The sequence below is a fragment of the Lonchura striata genome, chromosome 21 (assembly GCF_050655825.1).
Source record: "Lonchura striata isolate lonStrDom1 chromosome 21, ASM5065582v1, whole genome shotgun sequence".
Lineage (NCBI taxonomy): Eukaryota > Metazoa > Chordata > Aves > Passeriformes > Estrildidae > Lonchura > Lonchura striata.
Genome location: NC_140723.1, coordinates 4,148,597 through 4,170,445, shown reverse-complemented (window position 1 = coordinate 4,170,445; position 21,849 = coordinate 4,148,597). Strand labels below are relative to the sequence as shown.

The 21,849-nt window shown below is 46.6% G+C and overlaps 1 protein-coding gene across 4 annotated transcripts; it reads left to right on the top strand.

The window, feature by feature from the left end:
• The first annotated feature begins 2,520 nt into the window (after nucleotides 1-2,520).
• On the top strand, nucleotides 2,521-20,912 carry DNAJC11 (DnaJ heat shock protein family (Hsp40) member C11). 4 transcript variants are annotated; one of them, XM_021534243.4, is made up of 16 exons: nucleotides 2,521-2,613; nucleotides 5,785-5,914; nucleotides 7,912-7,985; nucleotides 9,182-9,283; nucleotides 13,354-13,482; nucleotides 14,051-14,173; nucleotides 15,091-15,164; nucleotides 16,091-16,280; nucleotides 16,619-16,704; nucleotides 17,139-17,255; nucleotides 18,202-18,357; nucleotides 18,489-18,558; nucleotides 18,682-18,739; nucleotides 19,332-19,474; nucleotides 19,906-20,035; nucleotides 20,662-20,912. In XM_021534243.4, exons 1-16 carry the CDS (start codon nucleotides 2,542-2,544, stop codon nucleotides 20,685-20,687), a joined length of 1,680 nt encoding a protein of 559 aa, XP_021389918.2. In that variant the 5' UTR covers nucleotides 2,521-2,541; the 3' UTR covers nucleotides 20,688-20,912. The 4 variants fall into 4 exon arrangements, with proteins under 4 accessions (XP_021389918.2, XP_077644274.1, XP_085415013.1 ...); XM_077788148.2 differs by having other exon boundaries at nucleotides 5,714-5,914; XM_085558887.1 differs by having other exon boundaries at nucleotides 2,521-2,802.
• The last annotated feature ends 937 nt before the right edge of the window (nucleotides 20,913-21,849 follow it).

Sequence of the window (21,849 nt, the reverse complement as noted above, 5' to 3'; positions counted from 1 at the left end):
TCACAGCTTACTAGAGAGCACTGAAACACCAACTACAGTGTCACAGGTCTGACAGCACATGCCCAGCTAAACCCAGGACCTGAGTCCTGGGGACTGCTTCTCTTGCTGCAGGGACTGTGCCCCACACAGCACCACAAAGCTTCCACCTGCAAGTACCAATGTGGGAAGAGGAATATTGCACCCCAAGCCAAACCTTGGCAAGTCAGTAAAGCAGAAACAAGTACTTTTTTTTCTTGTCTTCCTTTTTCTTTTCCCATGAGATTGGTTTTTGCCATAGATATTACATTTCTTCTGTTATAATGCAGGGTTTTAAAGAGCTCTCTCTACATCCTTAGAAAGCACAGTTCATATTTAGCTCCCTAAACTCGTATTTCTCTCTTCCTATATTTCCCTGCCAAGATGTGACACCTGTGGAACGTTCCCAGAAAATTCCCCTGAATCATCTGTGATGCAAGGGAACAGCAGCCAGCATTGGCAACAAGCAGCTGGGTCTTTTAGGAAAACATCAGATCAATCTGGTGAGGGAAAGGATCCCCAGTAACTCTGTCACTAATCATCCCCAAGGATCACAGAGTTCCCAAATCAGTTAGAAAAAGAGCATAGTTACCAAAGGACCAAAATCCATGGGAAATAGTGTTGCCACAGCAACTGACATCCTCACAACTCTAATCTCCTTTGCATTCTTGCACAGACTCAATGACTCCTAAACCTCGTGAAAAAAAAACCCTGTCTAGCAGGTGGGTTCATTGACAAAAAGCAGTGCTAGAGGTGCTTCCCTGCAGAACAGACCCACTTCTGCATGGTTTTCAGAAAGGGAGATTTTGTGCACCTCTTCTACCAAGCATTGCACCTCACTCACCAGGAGTGCAGGGGAAAGGCTATAACACAATCAATACTTCCTTGTTAACTACCCTTGTATGAGGAAAAAAAAAATTACTAAATATTAAAACATTCCTGTTTTTAAATAGAAGTGATGTGAAGATAAAATCCAAAGCAGACTAGCTGAGTTTTGAAATGGGAATATGGTTCCAGCTTCACTCTGGGCTGCATTGGTGTCAATGAGTGGGCTTTCAAACACTCCTCTCTACAGACAGCAGTACCCAAAAACCATTCCAGCATCCCCGCACACATATCAGATCCAGCCACTGGGCAACATCCACACATGAACAGGAAAGGCCTTATTTTATTTCCTGACAGCCTTAGCATTAATACCCAGTCTGTCCACCAGCACTCTTTAAAAGAGGTTCACGTTAGTAGACCAGCTGGGCAGCCCTTTTGCTAAAATCTCTGAGCTCTGCACACTTTGGGGGCATTTCCCTTCCATTTTGGTACTGGCCGGGCCTGGGGATTTAACCCAGCATCACGGAGCACAGCACAGCGTGAACCCCAGGGCCGTGCTCTCTACGCCAAAAGCCAAAGCAGCGCTATTGATCCAAGGGGAAATGCTCCAGATCTACTGGAGACAGACGAGCACACGCTCTGCCCACGGTGCGCCCTTGCCAGCCGCGCTGTGCCCGTGGGTGTGACTGACAGCGCCGAGCTCAGCTGTGCTCGCCTTCGGCCGCCGCGCAGGCAGATCTGCCCCGGGACCCTCCGCTGGGCCGGGCTGCCGGACCTCAGCCCCGCCGGAGCCGGGAATCGCTCACGGAACAGCGGCTCGATGGTGACAGCACGGAATCGCCCTCTCGTTACCGGAGAGAGAGGCCTCGTGGCAGCGTCTTTCCTGAGGTCAGTTTGCGGGGTTCCCTCGGGACTGCCGGGGCGGCAGTGGTTTGAGGTTTGAGCAGCCTGGCTCTGGGACACAGCCTTGGCCGTGCTGATCTTTTGCAGGCGGCCGCCCCCTCTCGGCCACAGGGCCCTGAACACAAACGATGCCACTTTTCGCTTGGAAAGAAAACTCGCCAGCCCAGGTTCCTGATGTCAGTTTGTAGGGCTCCCTTGGGTTTATCAGGGCAGCACAAGTTTGAGGTGGGGGCAGCTGGGGTCTGGGACACATCCTTCGCCGTGCTGATTTTTTGGAGGCGGCCGACCCCTCAAGGCCACAGGGCCCTGAGCACAAACAATGCCACTTTTCCCTTGGAAAGAACGCCAGACCACCTACAGGTCCCGTCATTGACCGGAGCGAGCGACTGCTCGTTAGGCATGTACCGAGGGCCCTGTGGCACGGAGACAGGCACCGGGAGAGGAACCGGGGACGGGCTCCGGCGATCGCCCTCCCTCCCGCGATCCCCCGGCAGCGGGTCGGACGGAGGTCCCGGGCACCCACGACACTGCCACAGGGGTACGGAGCGACCGCGCCGGCAAAGACGCGTCAGAGTGCCAGGGCGAAGAAGGAGGGCAAACGTGGCCGGAGCGGAGCGCGGCAGAGCAGGCGGGTGCCGGTGGGTGCCCGTCCGTGCTCTCTCCCTCAGTCCCTCCCTCACAGCCGCCGCCGCCGCCTCCCGCAGGGGGAGCGGTGCCCGCGCGCGTGCGCGGGCGGTCGGACCGCCGGGCCGCCGGGGGGCGCCGCGGCGCCGCGGCGCGGGGTGAGAGGTCGGGACGATGGCGGCGGCCTTGGGCGAGGAGGCGCCGGACAACGAGGACTACTACGGGCTGCTCAACGTGCGCCGCGAGGTGCGGCCGCGGGGCCGCGCGGGGCCGGGCGGGACGGGGTGAGGCGAGAGCAGAGCGGACCCTCGTGTGCGCCCGGCGGGAGCGGCGCCCCCGCGGCGTGTCCTCCGCCCGGGCCGGGCTGCTGCTGCTGCCGGCGGCGGGGCGGGAGAGCTCGGCCCGCGCCGCGGGGCTCCCGGTTGAGTGAGACGGGTGAGCGCCCGCTGAGGCCGATAAATGCGTGGTTTGCCCCGAATTGCGGCGGTTCGGGCGCTCCTTGCGACTCCGCGCACGCGGGGCACACCCGCGTCCCCTCGGGCACGGCTGTGGAGCCTTCCCGAGCGTTTCCCATTTGGAAACAGACGGGGGTTTTTTTGCAAAAGATTTTTCCCGCCAAAAAAAAAGGAGGTTCGAGAATCCTTGATTTGACTTTTAAGGCTAGATGGAGATTAATTGGTGCAGGTTTGTTACATTGGAACAGTTTGGAACTTATTGAGAGATAACCGCTTTTTTTATAGTACTTATTAGGTAGAGCTACAAAGATCTGGATGTAGGAACTGTGCTGTAGTTCGTTTCAGCAAGTGCAACTGCAGTGTAGATCTGTTATATATATATTCGTATGTGCATAAATATGTATAAAAATCCCATCAAGTCCATAAGCCTGGGTGTGGCCATTGTAGCTGGACAAGGCTCGTACTGAGCCGCCACTACTGCGTGCAATAGGATATCCAGACTTGGAAGCGATTCAGTCTGATAGCTTGGAAGAATTCCCTTTGGGACTCCTGTCAGTCCCCGAGCTGCGGGGTCAGTCTCCTGTGCCTCATGTGTAGGAATCTGCTGCATTCTTGAATGTGTCATGGCCACACTGTTTGCAGAACTCCCTGATGCTGAGCTCCTTTTAAAAAAATTTCAAGCCCTCATCTGATTCAAAGCAGCAGGGCCATGCTTGCACATTCCTTGGGAGCTTTCGTAATACCCCTCCAAAACGTCAGCAGTCAGCAGCACCGTGCAGAGGTTAAAACAGAGGTGAGAACCACGCAAGGGTTGTGACTGTTGGGGAAAGTTTAATGGTTAACTTCGCCAGGCTTCCCAGAGCAGGACATTTAGGTTTTGTACAGCAGGGAGCTGGAAACTGAATTAAAGGGATCTGCAAGGGAGTGATTCCAACAGAGAGAAGCAAGTGCTTTGTTAATTGCCCCTTGCTAATTATCTTGAGCAGTACTGTCCTGTAGTGGATGTAGTGAACAGCATGTCTGGGTGCTGAGCACAGGGTGATGTGGCAGCTGAGCTTGGAGCTGCAGTGACCCCATGGAGGCAGGAATTGTTCTGTGTATGAATGATTCATCTCTTAGACATGTTAGTCTGCTAAAAACGTGGTGCTGTGTTTGAGACCTTAAATGAGGCCTTTTAATGTTGACCAGAGTTTTGGTAATAAAAAATATAACTTACATGAAATTATTTGTGACTGCGTTTCCTGGCAGTCTAAAAACGATGTCAGGGTTTCTTCAGTGGTTTTGAAGAGGCTGTTGCTCATGGAATATTGAACCAATGACCCAAACTACTCAGTGATGATGAAATGCCCAATCTAACATTTTATTGAACATGACATTTATGAAAAATTAACCTGCTCATTCCTATTACATAATCAATAGCACATTAAACCATTTATCATTAATTTGATTTAAAAATGCCATTTTGGGCCTATATGTTCCCCTGCTTTCCCAGTCAAGTTTAAATTTGATATCTGAGAAAGCACAAGGTAGTAAAAAGAAAAAAACTAATTGTAGCTGTCCTTACTGTCTTTGGGCCAGCAAATTTGGCACCTCCCCTTTTGCTGCATCATTTTAAAACATTAACAAACAACAATACAAACATGCAGAAAAAACATTCTGAGCTGTCCTCAAATCCAAAATGGATTCCTGGCATTGTGACACAAGTGAGTGTTCCTGTGATGGAAACCCTCCTTGCTACAAGTGGTAAAAAAGATGTCACTTTAAGAAATTACCTTTCAGGAACTTTATTTCCTGAGTGAAAGCTAGGAACTTATGACAGTTTTTCTTATTGTAAGGTGTTAACAGTAAATGGAATCTGTGTCTGTAAATCCACTCCTCACTGACTGCACTGGGTCCTGACTGTGGCAGCCCCTGGGGACAGCCTGGACCATCAGGTTTTGGTTATTTTACTCTGGATGTTCCTCCTGGAATGGCTTCTTAGTGGTTCTTGCTTGGACAGTTCTGGAACTAGATGATTGGACTGTTCCAAGTTCTGCCTGGGGGAAGTTCTGGTTGATTTTAGCAACAGCACTTCTGAAATGTAGATGTTAAGCAATCTCTAAGGAATGGGTGGGAGCAGCAATGCAAGGGATGTAGCAGGGTGAGGTGAGAGAGGGGAGATTACTGAGACTCTCTGGAGTCCAAAAATAACATTGCTGGGAGATGATAATGGAAGGAGCAGGGGTGTTTCCCTATTGATTCTGAAAGAGCCATCCATGTCCTTGGAACGAGGCCAGGTGCCATCTGAGGTCCCAGAGTGCTTGCAGTAAAGGGCAGGGTGGGTTTGTTCTTGATGCCTTCGGTGGCACACTGTTCTCATGGTTATCTCTGTGTGGCTTTGTGGACAGATGGTGCACCTTCCTTCTTCACAGCACAACACAGACCCTGCTGGGGAGCAGAATGGGCTACTGGGGAGCACAAGGCAGGGATGAGAGCAGAACCATGGGTTTACATTTTCTACCTTTACAGTGTGGAAAGTCTGTGCTTTTGGATAGTTACAGGGTCCCCTTGAGGATTAAGATTGAAATACGAGTAGAATTTGTTGTACATCTCTGGATTTATGTATTTTTATCTGAGATGACTTTCCTTTTTCTTGCTCTTCTGATTTGGAGGGAATAGTAGTTGCCTGATACAACTAAAGTCTGAACACGGATGGTGGGGTTTTTATATAATTTTTTTATACCTGGGTATACACTGATGAGCTATTGAGGTCCCTTGTTGCACTACAGATAACATGGACAATCCTGGTGTGATAATTGAATATTTTATTAACTTACATAGTGAAGCAATAATCCATTCTTGATTTTGGGCCAAAGTAGTGCAATGTAACAGCTGACTGACTTCCCTTTCAGGACTGATTTGAGAGTGGCCTTTTGGAAATGGCAGTGGCTGTCCTTGAGTTCGTTTTTGGTGGTTTCCACAGGCCTCCCAGGAGGAGCTGAAGGCCGCGTACCGCCGGCTGTGCATGCTGTACCACCCCGACAAGCACCGCGACCCCGAGCTCAAAAGCCAGGCTGAGCGGCTCTTCAACCTTGTCCACCAAGCCTATGAAGGTCAGGGGCAGGCTGAGCTTTGCAGAGGGTTTTTGGGAGAGCTGTGTCTTCATACTTTTTGAAGCTATTTATTATTATAAAGTAATAATTAAATTTGCTGATACTTACCAATGCTGTTTCCTGCTTCTGTACCATATGTCAGAGGAGAAATGCCATATAAATGCTGCAGGGGATGAGATGTGGAGTGTCTGTCTTACCTTCTGCATGTTGTAAATGATCTTCTCATCGCTTTCCTTACTTCTGAAAACCTCTTCCATAGGAGAATAAAGACTGAAAAACTTCAAATAGATAATTTCCTATTGTACTGATGAACTACTGCATCCCTGGGTTCTGTTCCCTGTCACCTGGCTGTGGTCTTCATTTCCAGCAAGTTCTTCTATATGCTCTGACTGAGAGGAGGACAGCTGATTCATAACAGTTAGTTTATTCTTGTGCCAAAGCCCTTTTCAAACACTGAATTAAACTGAAATTTACTTTAATCCTGGTGTGCAAGTTGCACCTGGTGTGCAGGTGGATTAAAAGCTGTTAGGAGTCATCCATGCACCAAACCTGGTGCACCCAGTCCTGGAGGTAAAGAGAAACCAAAGCAAAATGCTGAATAAATATTCCCCCATTCAACCTCAAATATGAGTGAATATTTTTATACTCCTGGTTTTGGCTGATAAGCATTTGTTCCTTCCAGTTGGACTTGAGCATGTGTGGAGTCTTTCCTGTTGTCCCTAGGTTAGGTGTTAGGACATGTGAAAGCTTTTGCTGGGAGAGCAGGGAAAGTCTGACCTTGATGACATGCAGGACAAAAACTCATAATGCTTTAGCAATTTTATTTTAGTGCGGTCTGTGGCCTTACATTAGAGGCAGCAGCTTCCCTTTGAATTTTCTGGCTGCTCTTGGCTCTGCCTTGCAATGAACGTGGAAATTGGTGCTCGTTTAGTACTAAATGTGAGTGTAGTGAGTAAAAATTTTGACATCTTGGAAATGAGCCACTCCACCTCCTCTCTATTTTCTGTTTCTCCTCTTCCATCTCTTAGTGTCACACAACAAAAGATTCATTTTATCAGAATTCATAAAAAAGTGTCTGCCTGTGACATTTAGCAAGTCCAATAATATTCCACTAGTTCAGACCAAAACTCAATTACCAGTATAAGTCTCTTTTTGCCTTACTGTACTCCCCCAGCTCCCTGGGGACACATCTGTTTTCCCACAGTCTCAAGAAATACATGATAATGATAAAGCTGGTCTTAGAACCCTGGAGGAAGAAATAGCAATGATTTTTAAATTTATTTTTTCTTACAGAACAGGTGTGTTATAGGAACTTATGCATTTAAATATGCTTTACTCTTTAAAGACTCTTCCTAATTCTGTGCCTAGTCTTTTTCTAAAGTAACTGTTCTGCAGTCTCCTGTTGTATTTTGTGTTGTCCATTTAGTTGGGTGGCATTTTGAGAGGTTAAGATTCTACACACACCTTTGCCATTACCCCTTATTGATGCTTAGCAGGGTGTGAACTGCCTCGTGGAAACTGAATTGGTGCTTGGCATGTCCCATGTGTGGGGACTAGGTGGAAAAGGATCAGTGCACATGGCTGGTGAGGAAGATCAAAGGAAGCACCACAGAGCTTTGAAAGCCAGACAGAGCTGGTTGGCAATCCCAGGAAGGACCCAGGGACTGCTCTGGCCAAATTTTTTGTAATCTCCATGTTTGTTAGAGGGCTTGTGTCACCTGCAAAGAAAGCACTGTTAGAAACTCCCCCTGCACATTCACTTAGGTGCGTGTCTCTTGTTTTAGGAAAAGAAGATGAGAAAAATTGGATTTGTTGCAGGGAAAAGTCAGTATGTCTTTTCAATAAAGCATGTGGAAGCATCAGAGGGGTTAATGTGCAACTGTAGAACGAGATGTTTCTAGATCTGTGCTTGAATTCCAAATATCGTGTTTTGGTCTGGAATCTGAGGAGAAGACCAAAAACTGAGTTCTCTCCTCTCTTTTGGTTTCAATTTACAGTGCTTAGTGATCCACAGACCAGAGCCATCTATGACATATATGGGAGGAGAGGACTGGAGATGGAAGGCTGGGAGGTGAGAGAAATTGAGCATATTATGGCCAGTGGCCTTGACAAAGCCCACCTTTATCTGCCATTGTTCTATCAGCTGCACTGGCACCTGGCTGGTAATAAATGCCTGTTGGTTTGAAGGCATCCTTGGGTAGTTATTTCTGTCTCTCTCTGTCCCTGCTGGAACACCGTGATGGATTTTCAAAGAACCCTTTGGTTTTGCACTTGACAAGAGAACAATAAACCTGACATTCAGAGTTCCCTGGAAGGATATTACCATGACAGGCAACATCTTTACCTGAGACAAATGTGTCATTATTGTCCATTTAATCCCATCTTTTTAATCCAAAACTTATTTTTTCAGCATCAACTAGCTTCTGAGTTTGAAATTACTTTTTCTTCCTGGGCTTTTTGGGGTGCATGGAGGTGGGGCTTTTTATGTTTTTGTTTTGGTTGGGTTTTATGGGCTTGGAAACAGAACTTGTCTATTCATGTCTGTCCAGCTCTTGAGTCCCTTGCTGGCCTCTGCCAGCCCTAGTTGATTGCACTGTGCTGCTTAAAGCAGAATCCTGTGGTATTGGGCCAGGTCAGCACCAAGGTCAAACTTGGAGTCAGTTGCTAGAAATGTGGAGCAGATCCAGCATGTAACGGATGCTTTGAAAAACAGATATTTTAAACTGCTTTTGGCAGACTTGTTCTTATTTTGAAGATCCAAATCCAATACTCTTTCTATCCATTCCAAAACTGAGCCTGTATAAAATCCTCAATCCCTGACCCATGTCAGGTAAGCAGCTGTGAACCAGCATAGCCTAAAATCACACAACTCTCACAGAATCAATTTACCTCAGGCCAGAGACTTTCAGTTATTTTCATTTTTGTGTCCACACCTGGTAGAGCAGTTAATGGATCACTGAGGGTAACAACTGCACTGCAGTGTCTTGTAGTTGTGGTTGGACAGCTCTTTGTCCTTTTTGTCAAGGGAATGCAAATAACAAAACCATTTTCCTTTCTCTCAAGGCATGGGGTTTTCTCTCATGCCTGTCCTTTGATCTGGCCTGGGTGCTTCGTTCCAAGTTCTGACTATTGAAATTGGTGCAGGGTGGCTTTCAGCAGCTGGGGCAGTGTATTGGTGGATCCTGCATCCATCCTGACCCCCAGCACTTCAATGCCCTGAGCAGCCTCTGTCTGGTAATTGTTTGGTTTTCATTTCTTTTTGAGCAGGTTGTGGAACGAAAGAGAACTGCAGCTGAAATCAGGGAAGAATTTGAGCGTTTGCAGAGAGAGAGGGAAGAGAGGAGACTGCAGCAGCGAACTAATCCAAAGGTAAGCAAAGACTTAATCCTGGTCTCAAGAGTGGTCTGTAATTATCACCAGTGTGCAGAGCATGCTGAGTCTAGGTGAGGGCCTGTAGGAAAGAGCCCCTCAGGTGTCTACACTTGCTGCATGACTTTCTGTCTTTTGCATATGTAGTTTCTCTGCATAATATAGGGTGAACAGGTCATTCTTTGAACAATCCCCTACTGAATATTCTTCTTTTCTTAGCGAAACATGTTAAGACAAAATACCTTTTTCAGCAATTTTCAGAAAATAGACCTAACACTGAAATATTTATGATTTCTTTCCAAATTTTCTAAATAAAATGTAACTCACTGCAGTTACCTAACAGGTTTTCCCTTTGGCATTGCTGCAGTGTCACAACAATGCAGGGACCTATTCAAATGCACCTTGAAACCAGCAACAAATCTGAGCCATCCCTAAGCCAGCTGGGCAGCAGCACAGTGAGCAAAGTCAATCTGAACAGGGTTGGGGGTCTGCCAGTGTTGCAGTTAGTTCCTGTTTTTGGAAAGCGTGATCCTGCCCTCAGGATGAGAATCATCCTGGATGCTGTTCCCATCTCGGTCTGTTTGAGCAGCAGACTCTGACCCCCAGTGACTCACCTCAGCTAACCTTGGCTGGTCAGAGGTGCTCAGGAATACCATTGGGATGGCAGGGAGGGATGGACGTGGCGACTGGCCAGAGTATCAACAGCTCAGACTTGTGGTGTCTTTGCTGGCTCTTGGCTTGATGAGTGTGTGAGGCAAACCTGGGGTTTGTCAGGATGGTCTCCGACTGAAGTTTCACAGCTTGTTGAATCCCAAAATCTTGGTTCTTATGGAGTGATTAACATTATCCAAGAGCTACATCTACTATTAACTAAATGAATTAATACATTAGTGCAAAATCACAATGTCTTCTGAGTGGACAGATGTGGAATTGCAGTGGTGCTTAGGACTGGATCGTAAGGAAAACATCCACCTAAGCAGAGCTGTAATATTTTGAGACATTCACCTTGGCACCACCTTTGGATCTGCACTGCTCTTAGCAAAGCAATTGAGCTGTACAGATCTCCAGGCTGTGGGTAGTGCATAGACACTAAGAACTGGTTTGTACTGGAAGGGTAAACAAGCATAAAGTGTTGTGTGAGTATCTGTTGACAGCTTTATTCCAGGCAGGAAGAGATTTCTGTGTGCCACAAGCCAGGCAGGACAAACTATCCCTGCTGGAGGTGCAGGTGAGCGGGGTCAGAGAGATGTTTGCGGAGAGGGGCACGATTTATCTCCCACTCTGCTGCTCCCTGCTTCAGGAATGTGACATTTTCCCTGTGCACCTCGCCGTGGCTGTGAGCTGCACTGTGAGCCTCAGCCTGTGTCCTGGGATAAAATTAGCCATCTGGGTGTTTACAGCAATTGCAGGCTGGCAGCCGATGGAAATGCCTCTGCAGGCAGTGTTCCCATGGAATTGGGGAGCACAGCTGTGATCATTTCATACACGAGCACAAGTTATTTTAAAATCTCCAACATTTTGTCGGTTCTGTAAAACAGTTTCACAGAAATAAAGCATTTTAACCAGAAATGTTGAGCAATAACCAGATGTAGGCAATTTGGAGAGTTGAAATTGAGTCTCCTATTTGCTTTTAGAGCTTTGTTTTTGCTTTCAAAGATGCACAGAAGGGTTGAAAAGTTCATGACTAGGTTTAAGAAGAACCGCTTCCTGTTAGGAGAAATTAAATCCAGTTATTTTCCTGCTGTGGAAGGTCAGTATGTAAGGAACACAGGTCCCTCAAGGCAAAGCCTGGCACAACTTCCAAGTATCACTTTCCTGAAGGTAAATCCCTAAGTAAAAAGCAAGGAGGAAGTATATTTTCCTCTGGCACATCTACATATTCCACCAGTGAAGTCTGTTTCCTATTCACAGGCTGGCAAATAAAGGTGATTTTAAAAGCTAGTCCCAACTCTGATGGTTCCATAGTGCCACTTCTGCTTCCTGCCCTGCTGAGCTGCTGCTCTGTGCATCACAGTGTGGGCACCACTGACTCCTGAGCAGGCATTGCAGCTCCCTCCTGCTGCCCTTCCCTCGAGGAGGGCTCCTCCACGGTCGGAGCAGGCGGCTGATGGGAGCTGGGAGCAGCAGCAGTCCCCTCCATTATCCGGTGGCAGAGGGGTACTCTCCTTCTCGAGGAATATTTTTAACTTTACCATCTGCTGCTTTTCCTGTGCTTGTGCCTGAACCATTTTCTTTGCCAGATCCACAGACCTCCGAGGGTGACTTCACCTGCTTGGAGGGTCTGCCCAGGGTGCACCTCTCACCTCAGGGAAAGGCAGAAGAGTAGGAGCTCTGCTACTATGGGAACGGGGAGACACTCTCTTTTCTCTGAACAGATCTTACGGATTTTCATGGAGAGGTTCAGGTGTTTTCCATTTTTCCTTGGGAGGAATATTTGGTGTGCAATTCATACATGTGAAAAAGGAAATCCTAGTATTTTGAGTGTGTTTTATAGACAAGAGGTGCAATGAAGTTCAGGAATGCATGTGGATCTTGGTGCATCTTTCCAAAGGGTGCAGCATTGTGACACCAGTAAGCCAAGTACAGCAAGATTGTCTCCAAATGGGTGTTTGCTAGCACAGGACTGCACCCTTCCAGGGTGGTTAGAGGTGTTCCATTGCTTCCCTATTCTTTTGGCCTCATTTCAAGGAACAGCATGGCATAGGAGAGGGCTGAAACTAGAGAAGCTGTAGGGTCTGGAGTCACTTGAAGGTGACTTTGCACATAGTTCCTGAAAGTGCAGAAAGGGCAGAAGCTGGTTGGTGGCACCACCACGCAGCACAATGAATTTAATTGTTCTGAAATTCACCAGCTGCCAAGGGTGATTAGTAAACAGCTGGGACACAGCCCCTCTTCCAGGATTCAACTGAAAATAACCACACATTTCAGTTTTAAAATATTTATAAATTTTTTGCTCCATAAGTAATTAGAAAATAAACACTGAGAAGAGGTTGGAAATCTCCACAGCAAATAGATAGCCTGGGAGCCCAGACAGAGAAAAGGTTCCAGTCCTGTCAGACTCTGCAATTCTTCCTTTATTTACAGTCCAGCATTTGATCAGAGTGGAGTGATCAAGGAAAAACGTTCCCTCAGTCTGAAATAAGGATTTATTCCAGCCATGCATGGCCTTAGTGTGGGTGGGGTTTGTAGCTACCCAGCTATTGAGTTACCATATACAAACTGCTCAGAGTTCACTCTGTTCTTGTGCACAGAGTGGGGTTTTTATTGCAATCCATATGTTTTATAGGAGCTGGGATGCTGTCAGATGGGTCCATAGGGAAGGTTTCCAAAGCCTCTTGAAGTTATATGACCCAGACAAGTACCTAATTGTGCTCTTTTCAAAGAAACACACTCCTGAGTTAGTCTGAGGGAGCACAGCAGCAGGTAGCCAGACTATTGTGCTGTGGCCTAGTTTTTTGTAGGAATAAGTTTTTCTATGGTCTGAGAAAGTTTTAGCAAGTGGTAAATATTTCCTATGTCAAACCTTTCATTCTGATCACAAAATATAAACTAGAAAAAGAAATCAAAATATTTTACTAACAAGGTCAATTGCAAGTGAATGATACAGTTCTGTACTAAGTCGGTTTAGGTAACTCATAAGAAGAAGCCTATAGAGGTTTTCTGACCAAGTTCCATTGAAGAAAATCAATTTCTAGAATATATTACTTCAACTTTTAAATACTGACAGAGCACGGTCAATTGTGGGGAAAGAAGAAACGTGCTGTGTAAAGGTGTTCTACCTGCTTCTGTAATGTGTCACAATAGAAAAATGACCTCACGGGGTTGAGTTTGTGCTGAAAAACTGCCTTTTCTCCAGTCTGTTTGATGATCTATATTGCTGCTTTGAAATATTGTAATCATTCACGTCTGTCTTGTGCATTAGGAAATGCATTTCAAAGTGGTAAAAGTAATAGCAGACAATGGGAATCTGCACAAAAATGTAATCATACACAGGGATGGTTCAGCCATTTGTTCTGTGTATGCCAGATGTTTGCTAATGCTAAATGCCTGTTTCACTTGTCATCCCTCAGGGAACAATTAGTGTGGGAATAGATGCCACTGACCTGTTTGATCGCTATGACGAGGAGTATGAAGATGTGCCTGGGAGCAGCTTTCCTCAGATTGAGATAAACAAAATGCACATATCCCAGTCCATCGAGGTGAGGAGGGTGAACGCTGCCTTGCGAGCGGGGCGTGAGTGAATGCAGCACCTCAGAACACAGACCACACTGCTCCTGGCTCTCAGCAGGATTTGGGGGGACACGGTGGCCAGCACAGGTGGGAAGAGGCAGCTTGGGGCCAGCAGAATGGTGGGTTGGCTCTGTAGCCTTTGGGCAACCGGTCTGTGGGCTGCAGTGGTCCTGCCCTGGCAGTGCAGATGCCCAGTGCCCAGTTCTCACTGAATGGAATGTGTTCAGTGGATGAAAGCAAATGGCACCCAGTCCTGAGGATGGGCATAAAGAAAAGGATGGGAAGCATTTCCTCTTTCAGAGAGTTGTAGAAATTTAGTCTGCTAGAGAGATGAGAATGGTTTACAGCTCAAGGTCAGGACTTCAAGGTGGTACATTACGGGTGTCACAAGTGTCTGGTACTGTAAGAATTATCTGACTTTTTGCCATGACTACAAAACCATTTACACTCTGCAGTGGTGATTATGTCCTTGCAGAGTGTGCACTAAATGTGTGAACTGGGATCAGAGATACTTGAAATAATATATTCCTTTTTCAGGCACCCCTGACTTCCACAGATACAGCAATACTGTCTGGTAACCTTTCCACCCAGAATGGGAATGGAGGGGGATCAATTAATCTTGCACTGAGACGAGTGACATCTGCCAAGGGATGGGGAGAGGTAAGAGTACACCTGTTATGCAGTTGTATATTCAATCTATTACCTGGTATTCTAATTTGGCGGGGGGGGGGGGGGAACTTTAGCTGTGGTTCATCTCTCATTTTCTATGTTCTGTAAAATGTAGAAAAATGAATTCTTAAAGGAATTTGAGACAAAGGAAATACCAAACCTTGTTTTTTCTTATTTTTCTCCCCTTTCCATTTGGCCAATTTGAATTTCACCTGTGCAGACAGAATTGTTACCTAGTCTTTCTAGTCTTTCTGATTGTTCTGTCTGAAGGCACAGTGCTATGAGCAGGCATTTTAGGGCAGTGTGGTAGTTGGCCTTTGCTTCCAAAACTGCTTTGCTTGCATGGGAAGAAGTTATGGGGGAAATAGCTTGACCCTCCCAGCAGATCTGGTCTGAGCAGCTGGAACGTCTCATGTTGCACCTGCAAGCTGGGCTGAGGTGCTTGTGGCATCACTGGTATAGCTGGCAGCTGCCTGTGCCTTCCTTCTTGCATATGAGCTCCTGCTAGCCTGCTTCCTCAGCTTGGGAGGGTGGGAGTCTTTATCTTGTTTGAGATTCACACACTGGAGGCTTTTGATTCACACCAGGATTTTTTGAGGGCCGAGATTTCCTGCTTGCATTGGGATTTTTGTGGGAGTTTTCTCCACGTTCCCTGGAGCGACCAAAGCAGTAGCAGTAGCAGTCCTACCTGTGGCTTTACAAAACTGGCTTTGTTGTACTCATGAGCTCCAATTCAACCTTTTCTCCTTCTGAATGCAAAGCTGAAGAAAAGGGAAGGTACTGAAAGAGTTGGTAAATGTTACTCAGATGTGTAAAACAGCTGTGATGAAAATGGTGCTCATGACATATTTTGTCACTATTGTAAAGGATGTTTTCTTCTAACACTCTGGCACTATGTATTCTAACAGCTGGAGTTTGGAGCTGGAGACCTTCATGGACCTCTCTTTGGGCTGAAGATATTTCGTAATCTTACACCAAGATGGTAAATATTAGAAAAATCATTAATACTCCACAATAAGGAACTAAATTACTTCAATTCTCTTCCACAATAATTTTGCATTCATTTTCTGTCATTTCACTTTAGACTTAAGGTCATACTTGTATTGTCAAAATGCCTGCATTCTTTCTGGGGGTTGGTGCCCTCCCTTTTCATATTTCCAGTTTAAGGAAGGTCTGTGTTCCACATCTTTAGATTTGTACTTGATCTTGTTGTGATTCATCATACTTGAAGCAGAGCAACAAAGTTTGCTCTGGGAACAGAACAAAAACTGGGGAACTCTTCTGAGGCTTCCATGTGTGAGAGGGAGTTTCTGACAGCAAAACAGGAGATGATGTGTCATATTTTAGGAAAATAATGCCAAATTTGCCACGAGTGTCATGTCTGTTCACAAATGAAATCTCAGGTTGCAAAGGAGAATACAAGGTAAGGCCTGTGGTTGGAGCCACATGTGAGAGCATCATAGGAGCTCACATAGGTAGATTCCTTCTGTTTACATTTTCAAATGTAGTGGATCTGCCATTCCTCAGAGCTTGTACAGGATTCTTTTTCCCCAGAGAGTGCTTTAGCACTGTTTTTCAGAGCTGATGCTCAAGGATTATTGAATAGCAGGGCTGCTCTGTGCCAGCAGCCCACTGTGCTGTTCTGCAGAGACCAGGATGTTATCTGCACAGGGCAGACAGGGGAAGGCTAGGTGTCTGGGCACAGACAATAAACCAGGGCACACCTTGTTCTCCTGCTGTGCTCAGGGCAGTCCCAATTAGTTTTTACTTTTCCCCAAAAGCCTTGAACATCATGCATTTTGCAGGATGGTCTCTGGGCACTCCGTAAAGTCCCTGGGCAAGAAAGACTCTGAGGCCACCTGGGAGCCTGTGTTTTTTCACTGACAAATTTTTTCCTCATTTTTCTAGTTTCATCACCACAAACTGTGCCCTGCAGTTCTCGTCCCGCGGGGTCCGCCCCGGCCTCACCACGGTCCTGGCCCGCAACCTGGACAAGAACACCATGGGCTACCTGCAGTGGCGGTGGGGCATCCAGTCAGCCATGAACACCAGCATTGTCCGGGACACCAAAACCAGCCACTTCACTGTGGCCATGCAGGTGAGAGCCACAGGCAGGACAGCGATCCTGCCCCGTGGGAGGGAGCAGCCTCACCTTCCTGTCCCAGCAGTATTTTGCCTTGGGATTAGAGGCTAAGGAAGCTGTTGGTATTCTCGTGATAGACCTAATATAGGTAACCAGCTGTTTGGCAGAGCACAGCTCTTAGCATTGTCATAAGTGACATGGGTCAGCTTACAGTAGGGTCAGGACAACATGGACAGCAGAGGTTTTAAGTGGCAGGCACTGCTTTGTGTGCTGTCCTTCAAGGCTGAAAGGAAATTAGGGGGCAGCAATGGCCAAGGGTATGTTCTGATACGTTTGTGCCTCTTGTGTTTCAGCTGGGAATCCCCCATTCTTTCATGATGGTCAGTTACCAGCATAAGTTTCAGGATGAGGATCAAACACGAGTGAAAGGTTCTCTCAAGTAAGTGCTCAAGAGGAAATTCACACTGCTCGCAGCCTGAGGACTCTGTCCTCTCCTGCTGCTGTAGGCCTCCAGGTTTCACACAAACCAAATGCTTCTGTGGCCTTTGCTTTTCACTTAAAATCTGGTAAAGGCGGAATTGAATGTCTTGGAGGCTTGACCTTGTGTGCCTCTGCAGTTAAGTGGAACTTATAATATTTGTGTATGATATCACTGTATCATCCCCAATAAGAAAGCCAGAAGTTCTTGTTTACTGCTTAGCAAGCTGGAAGGTCTCATTTCACCTTGGAGATACACCGTGAATCTTCCAGAGGCCAACATCTGCTGCAGATAGATGCATTTCCATGCTTTACTTGTTTGGGAATTACAGGATTCAGTAAAGAGAAATTCAAGTGTCTTCTCTGTCTTAACAGTTCTTGGTTCTGTCATTCTAGGGTGGGTTTCTTTGGGACCATAGTGGAGTATGGAGCAGAGAGGAAGATCTCCAGACACAGTGTTTTAGGAGCCACTGTCAGCGTTGGTGTTCCTCAAGGAGTGTCATTGAAAATCAAGTCAGTTCAAGATCTCAACTCTTTATTGCAGAGGCTGACCATAACCTCCATGATTCTATTTCCAGTATTCAGGTGGGAAGGTCCCAGTCCCAGGTCAATACAGGTGTATTGATACATCACTGGGAGAAGGTGCAGCTGCCCTCAATTCTAATGCAAGCTGTAAGCCCATCATAAGCAGTGGGTGCTTTCCACTAATGTGACTTACAGCCTGAGCCACCTGTCTGTGTGCATCATAATATTCTGAAATACAGCTTAAAGTGACATTTGGAGCACTCTGGTAAGTTAATGGAAGATTTCTGAAAATATTAGTAGAGATGGAGTCCATGTGTATTATGCTGTATATAAGTAAATGCTTGAATTAGGGAATTACCATTACCTAATGCAGGTGATTGTACCATTAACAAGCTGCAGTTCACACAAGGACAGTGCTCATTAAGGGAGTTACACACAGGGATGTGATGCACTTGAATTGAGGCCAGCTATAGGTGGGGTGTGAAGAGCCCAAAGATTTCAGGCCCAAGGAAACTCATGTTTTTTAAAATAAATATGGTTACAAACATTAGAAAAATATTCATGTCCACCTGCCCTGAAGGCCCATGCCAGTGTTACGAGCACAGGCCTTCTCTAGAAGCATTTTCTCTTCTTTCATGAGGATGTTCATCTTTTTTTCTGTTAAAATGAATGACCGAGCAAATTCTCCCAAGATTAAAAAAAGAACTTTAGAATGGTCAGGTACCATCACAAGCTGCTGCTTCAAAGTATGGCTCTGGCTGGTGTCAGCTGCCTTTTCTGCCGTTGGCTTTTTCACTTTATCAGGCTTTCACATTTTGAGCTCCTCATTCATCTCCCTTTGGTTCATCAGCAAGAACTGCTGCTAAGTGTGCTTCATCAAGCACATCCAGCTTGGCTTTTCCTCTTAGCGTGCCTCTGCTCTTCTTTGTTGCAGGCTGAATAGGGCCAGCCAGACCTACTTCTTCCCCGTCCATCTAACAGATCAGCTGCTTCCCAGCGCCGTGTTCTATGCCACCGTGGGACCTCTCGTTGTCTACTTCGCCATGCACAGGCTGGTCATCAAACCCTACCTCAGGGCACAGAAGGAGAGGTGAGCTTGCACATTCCTGAGGAAGTGTCACGTGGGCTTATTTGTGTGAGGCTGTGGGTCAGCTGTAATCGGGGTGGGTGCCTGAATCTCAGCTGTGTATTCCTGATGAGATGTTGCCTTCCTTCTGGCAGAGAGCTGGAGAAGCAGCGGGAGAGCACAGCCAGTGACATCCTACAGAAGAAGCAGGAGGCTGAAGCTGCAGTGAGTGTTTCTTGTAACTCAGTCCCCTTAGTGAAAGGAAACTCTTTTCACTCTGGACCATTCTCCTTTGGCCACAGTGTCTGACCCTTTGTGATTTCTGCTCTGCCACTTGTGTCGTGACAGGTCCGGTTAATGCAGGAGTCAGTCCGAAGGATAATTGAAGCAGAGGAAGCCAGAATGGGTAAAGATTATTATATCATTTTATTTGTTCTATAAATACGGAGAGAAGAAGGAGCAATGCAAAGGTGTCTTCATTCCCACTCCTGATGAAGTGCAGTGTAGTTGGTGCTGAGCACATAGTGGGGAAGTCCCATTATGACTCAGCTCCAGGTGCCTGAGCTTAGGAAGGATCACAGAATATTATCCTGGGACATGGTGTGAAGTGGATCAACAGACTGAAGACAACAGTCTGGCTTCACCTCCTCCCCAGAGAGAGGTGTGTCTATAAATAGGTGCAAAAGTTGTAGTCTGAAGTTCAGCTTTCACTGATTTCTCCCTTACACAGTTTGCTCCTGGATCATAGTGGGAATCTGATCTCTTATGGTTACTAGCAATTTTCCATAGAATGTTCCAAAGTGAACTGATTGGATTGTCACGTCAGTGTGGCACTGAGGTCCTGTCACTCCATTCTAGTGCTGAAGGTTGATAACAAACGCCCAAGTAAAACTGTTGTTCTTTGTTGGGAAGCGTGGGTCCAGGCTAGGAGAATTAAATCTCACTGATTTTGTCAATGGAAGCCTTCCATCACTGCTGTGATTTCCTGGGAAATGCAGGTCTGATTGTAGTGAATGCCTGGTATGGGAAGTTTGTTAACGACAACAGCAGGAAGAATGAGAAGGTGAAGGTTATAGATGTGACTGTGCCTCTGCAGTGCTTGGTGAAGGATTCTAAACTCATCCTTACAGAGGCCTCCAAGGTACGTAGATGTTCTGTCAAAGCCCAGATTCAGGGACTCAAATCTGTGGCCCAAAATTCTATTTGAGCCATGTGGTGTCCTGCCAGGGGATCTCTCCAGTGGCTCTGGATCAATTCACAGATGCCATTTACATACCAAGTATCACAAACTTCCAGGAACTTCTGTTTCTTGGGGCTTTTCCAGTGCCAGTGGGACAGTGGGTGTTACAGACCTTGGGACTGTACATCAGAAACTTCCCAGCCCCAATTTACTTTCATGCACCAAAAATTTGTGGAGATGATTCCCCAGTGTCTCAACTTGCTGGCAGCAAAACTTTTTTTTTTTTTTTTTTTTATGACACCTTGTCCTTGGCAGTAATAAATGTTTTTGGCCAGCTGGAGAGCTGTGAAAGTCCATTCCCTGATGCTCAGTCTGTTCTTCTGTGATTCAAGGCTGGGCTGCCAGGCTTCTACGACCCCTGTGTGGGTGAGGAGAAGAGTTTGAAAGTGCTTTATCAGTTCCGAGGAGTTCTGCACCAAGTGATGTCAGCTGACAATGAGGCCCTTAGGATACCAAAGCAATGTAAGTAGCACAGACTTCCCACCATCTTCCTTTGGGAATCGGTAATGGACTACTTCAGCTCTGTGGTGAAGCACACAGACTTGGGGTTCAGAACTGGGGTTATTGGAATGGACTGGCCATGACTTGCTTCTGGACTAAGGTCCAGAAGAACTCAGCAGCAGCTCTGCAGCTGTTTGTACCAGCTTGTCTGTATCTCTAACTGGGGCTGGAAGGAGAGGCTTCCCACAGGTGCCAGTGTCCTTCTGTGCAGTTTGCTGCACTGGGTGGCCGTTTGGGGACTGAATTTAATGTATGAAGACCTGAGTCAGATTTCTTTCTTATCCCCATTTATCTTACCTGCCAAAATATTTTCCCTGCTGGAATAGATCTGTGAAACTAGTATCTGCTTTTGGCAGCTTTTACTGGCACTCCTGTGGGTCTGGTGGGTTGACTCACGGGCACAGACCTTTGTTTGCTCTAGACCATCTCCCTGCCCAGTGTGAGCAGCATATCCAACTGACAGAGCTTCCAGAAGTGCATTGGAGGCTTATTTGAATTGTGTCTAATTAGCAGCCAGAAGTGTTCCTGCCTGTCCTTGGAACAATGCTGGGCTCCAGCACGTGTCCATTCCTTGTTCTCCCCGACAGCTCACAGGATCGATGCCGATGGCTAATCCGGGGAACACGCATCTCTCACGGTACCTGGGTCAACGGAAACTGCAAAACCTCCCCCGGACGCTGCGAGTTTGAACAGAGACTCTTTTATTTTTACTGTCTGTACAGCAGGCGGTGTCCTGCCGGTTCTGTTAGGGACAAAAGGACAGACCCTGCTGCTCCAGGCGGCTCCCAGGCAATGTCTGAGTTGTGGCTCGGTACCCAATAAAGCAGCGTGACTCTGAGTGCACAGTGCTTTCTGCCGAGGGGCTGAGCGGGCATCCTGCTCCCAGCTGGCCACAGCCCCTTCCTGCACTCACACCTCTCTCCTGGCACTCAGCAGGGACGAAGGCCTCTTGTTCTCATTTCTCCATGTACTTCCTGGGGTAGGTAACACACCTTCTTCTTCTCATCAGGGGAATTTCAGTTCTCTGGCCACCTCCTGGAAGTCCCCTGTGCAAATATTTTGGAGAGAGGTCAGTGATTGAAACAATCTCAAATCTGTGTTTGAAATGCACTTGTTAAGAAAAGTATGTGCTTAAGTATGAATGAATTTGCCTTCTGAAGTAACATGGACCTCTTCAGCACCAATCTGTCCAGCTGTTCATTTCCAACACTGCTCTTCCAGACAAGGACATGGTGTATCATAGTTTTATTAATTCTTCTGCCACCCACAACCATGTATTGTCAAGGATTTCCAGAAAAGAGGGAAAGCAAGTGAGGGTGAATGACAGCAATTAATTTCATTTGATTCTGATGCTGCAGCTATCTCTTCACATCTAATTTATTTCTAGCAAAAATAAATGTAGTTCATGAAGTAAACCATACCAAAGTGAGGAGAGGCCAAATGAATAAAGAGCTGAAAATGTAACACTCACCTGCCCCTTCCGAAAAGCAGCAGTTATGGCATAGATCATTGATTTTTTTTTCTTGCCTAGAAGCCCTGCCAGGGATTTCCAGCAGAAGGGCAGTCCTGGGCTGGTGATACAGCAGCTGGAAATAGCACCTTGTTGACCTACACACATCTGAGGCTTTTGCAGAGAGACAAGGAATCATGGTGGCTGTTCCTTGATCATAGTTTTTCTCTGGCTAAGTCCAGACCAGCCTTCATTGCTCATAGGTGAGAGCAGAGGGGAAAACATCCATGTCTTGACAGTGCAGAGTTGCTTTCGACAGCTCCTG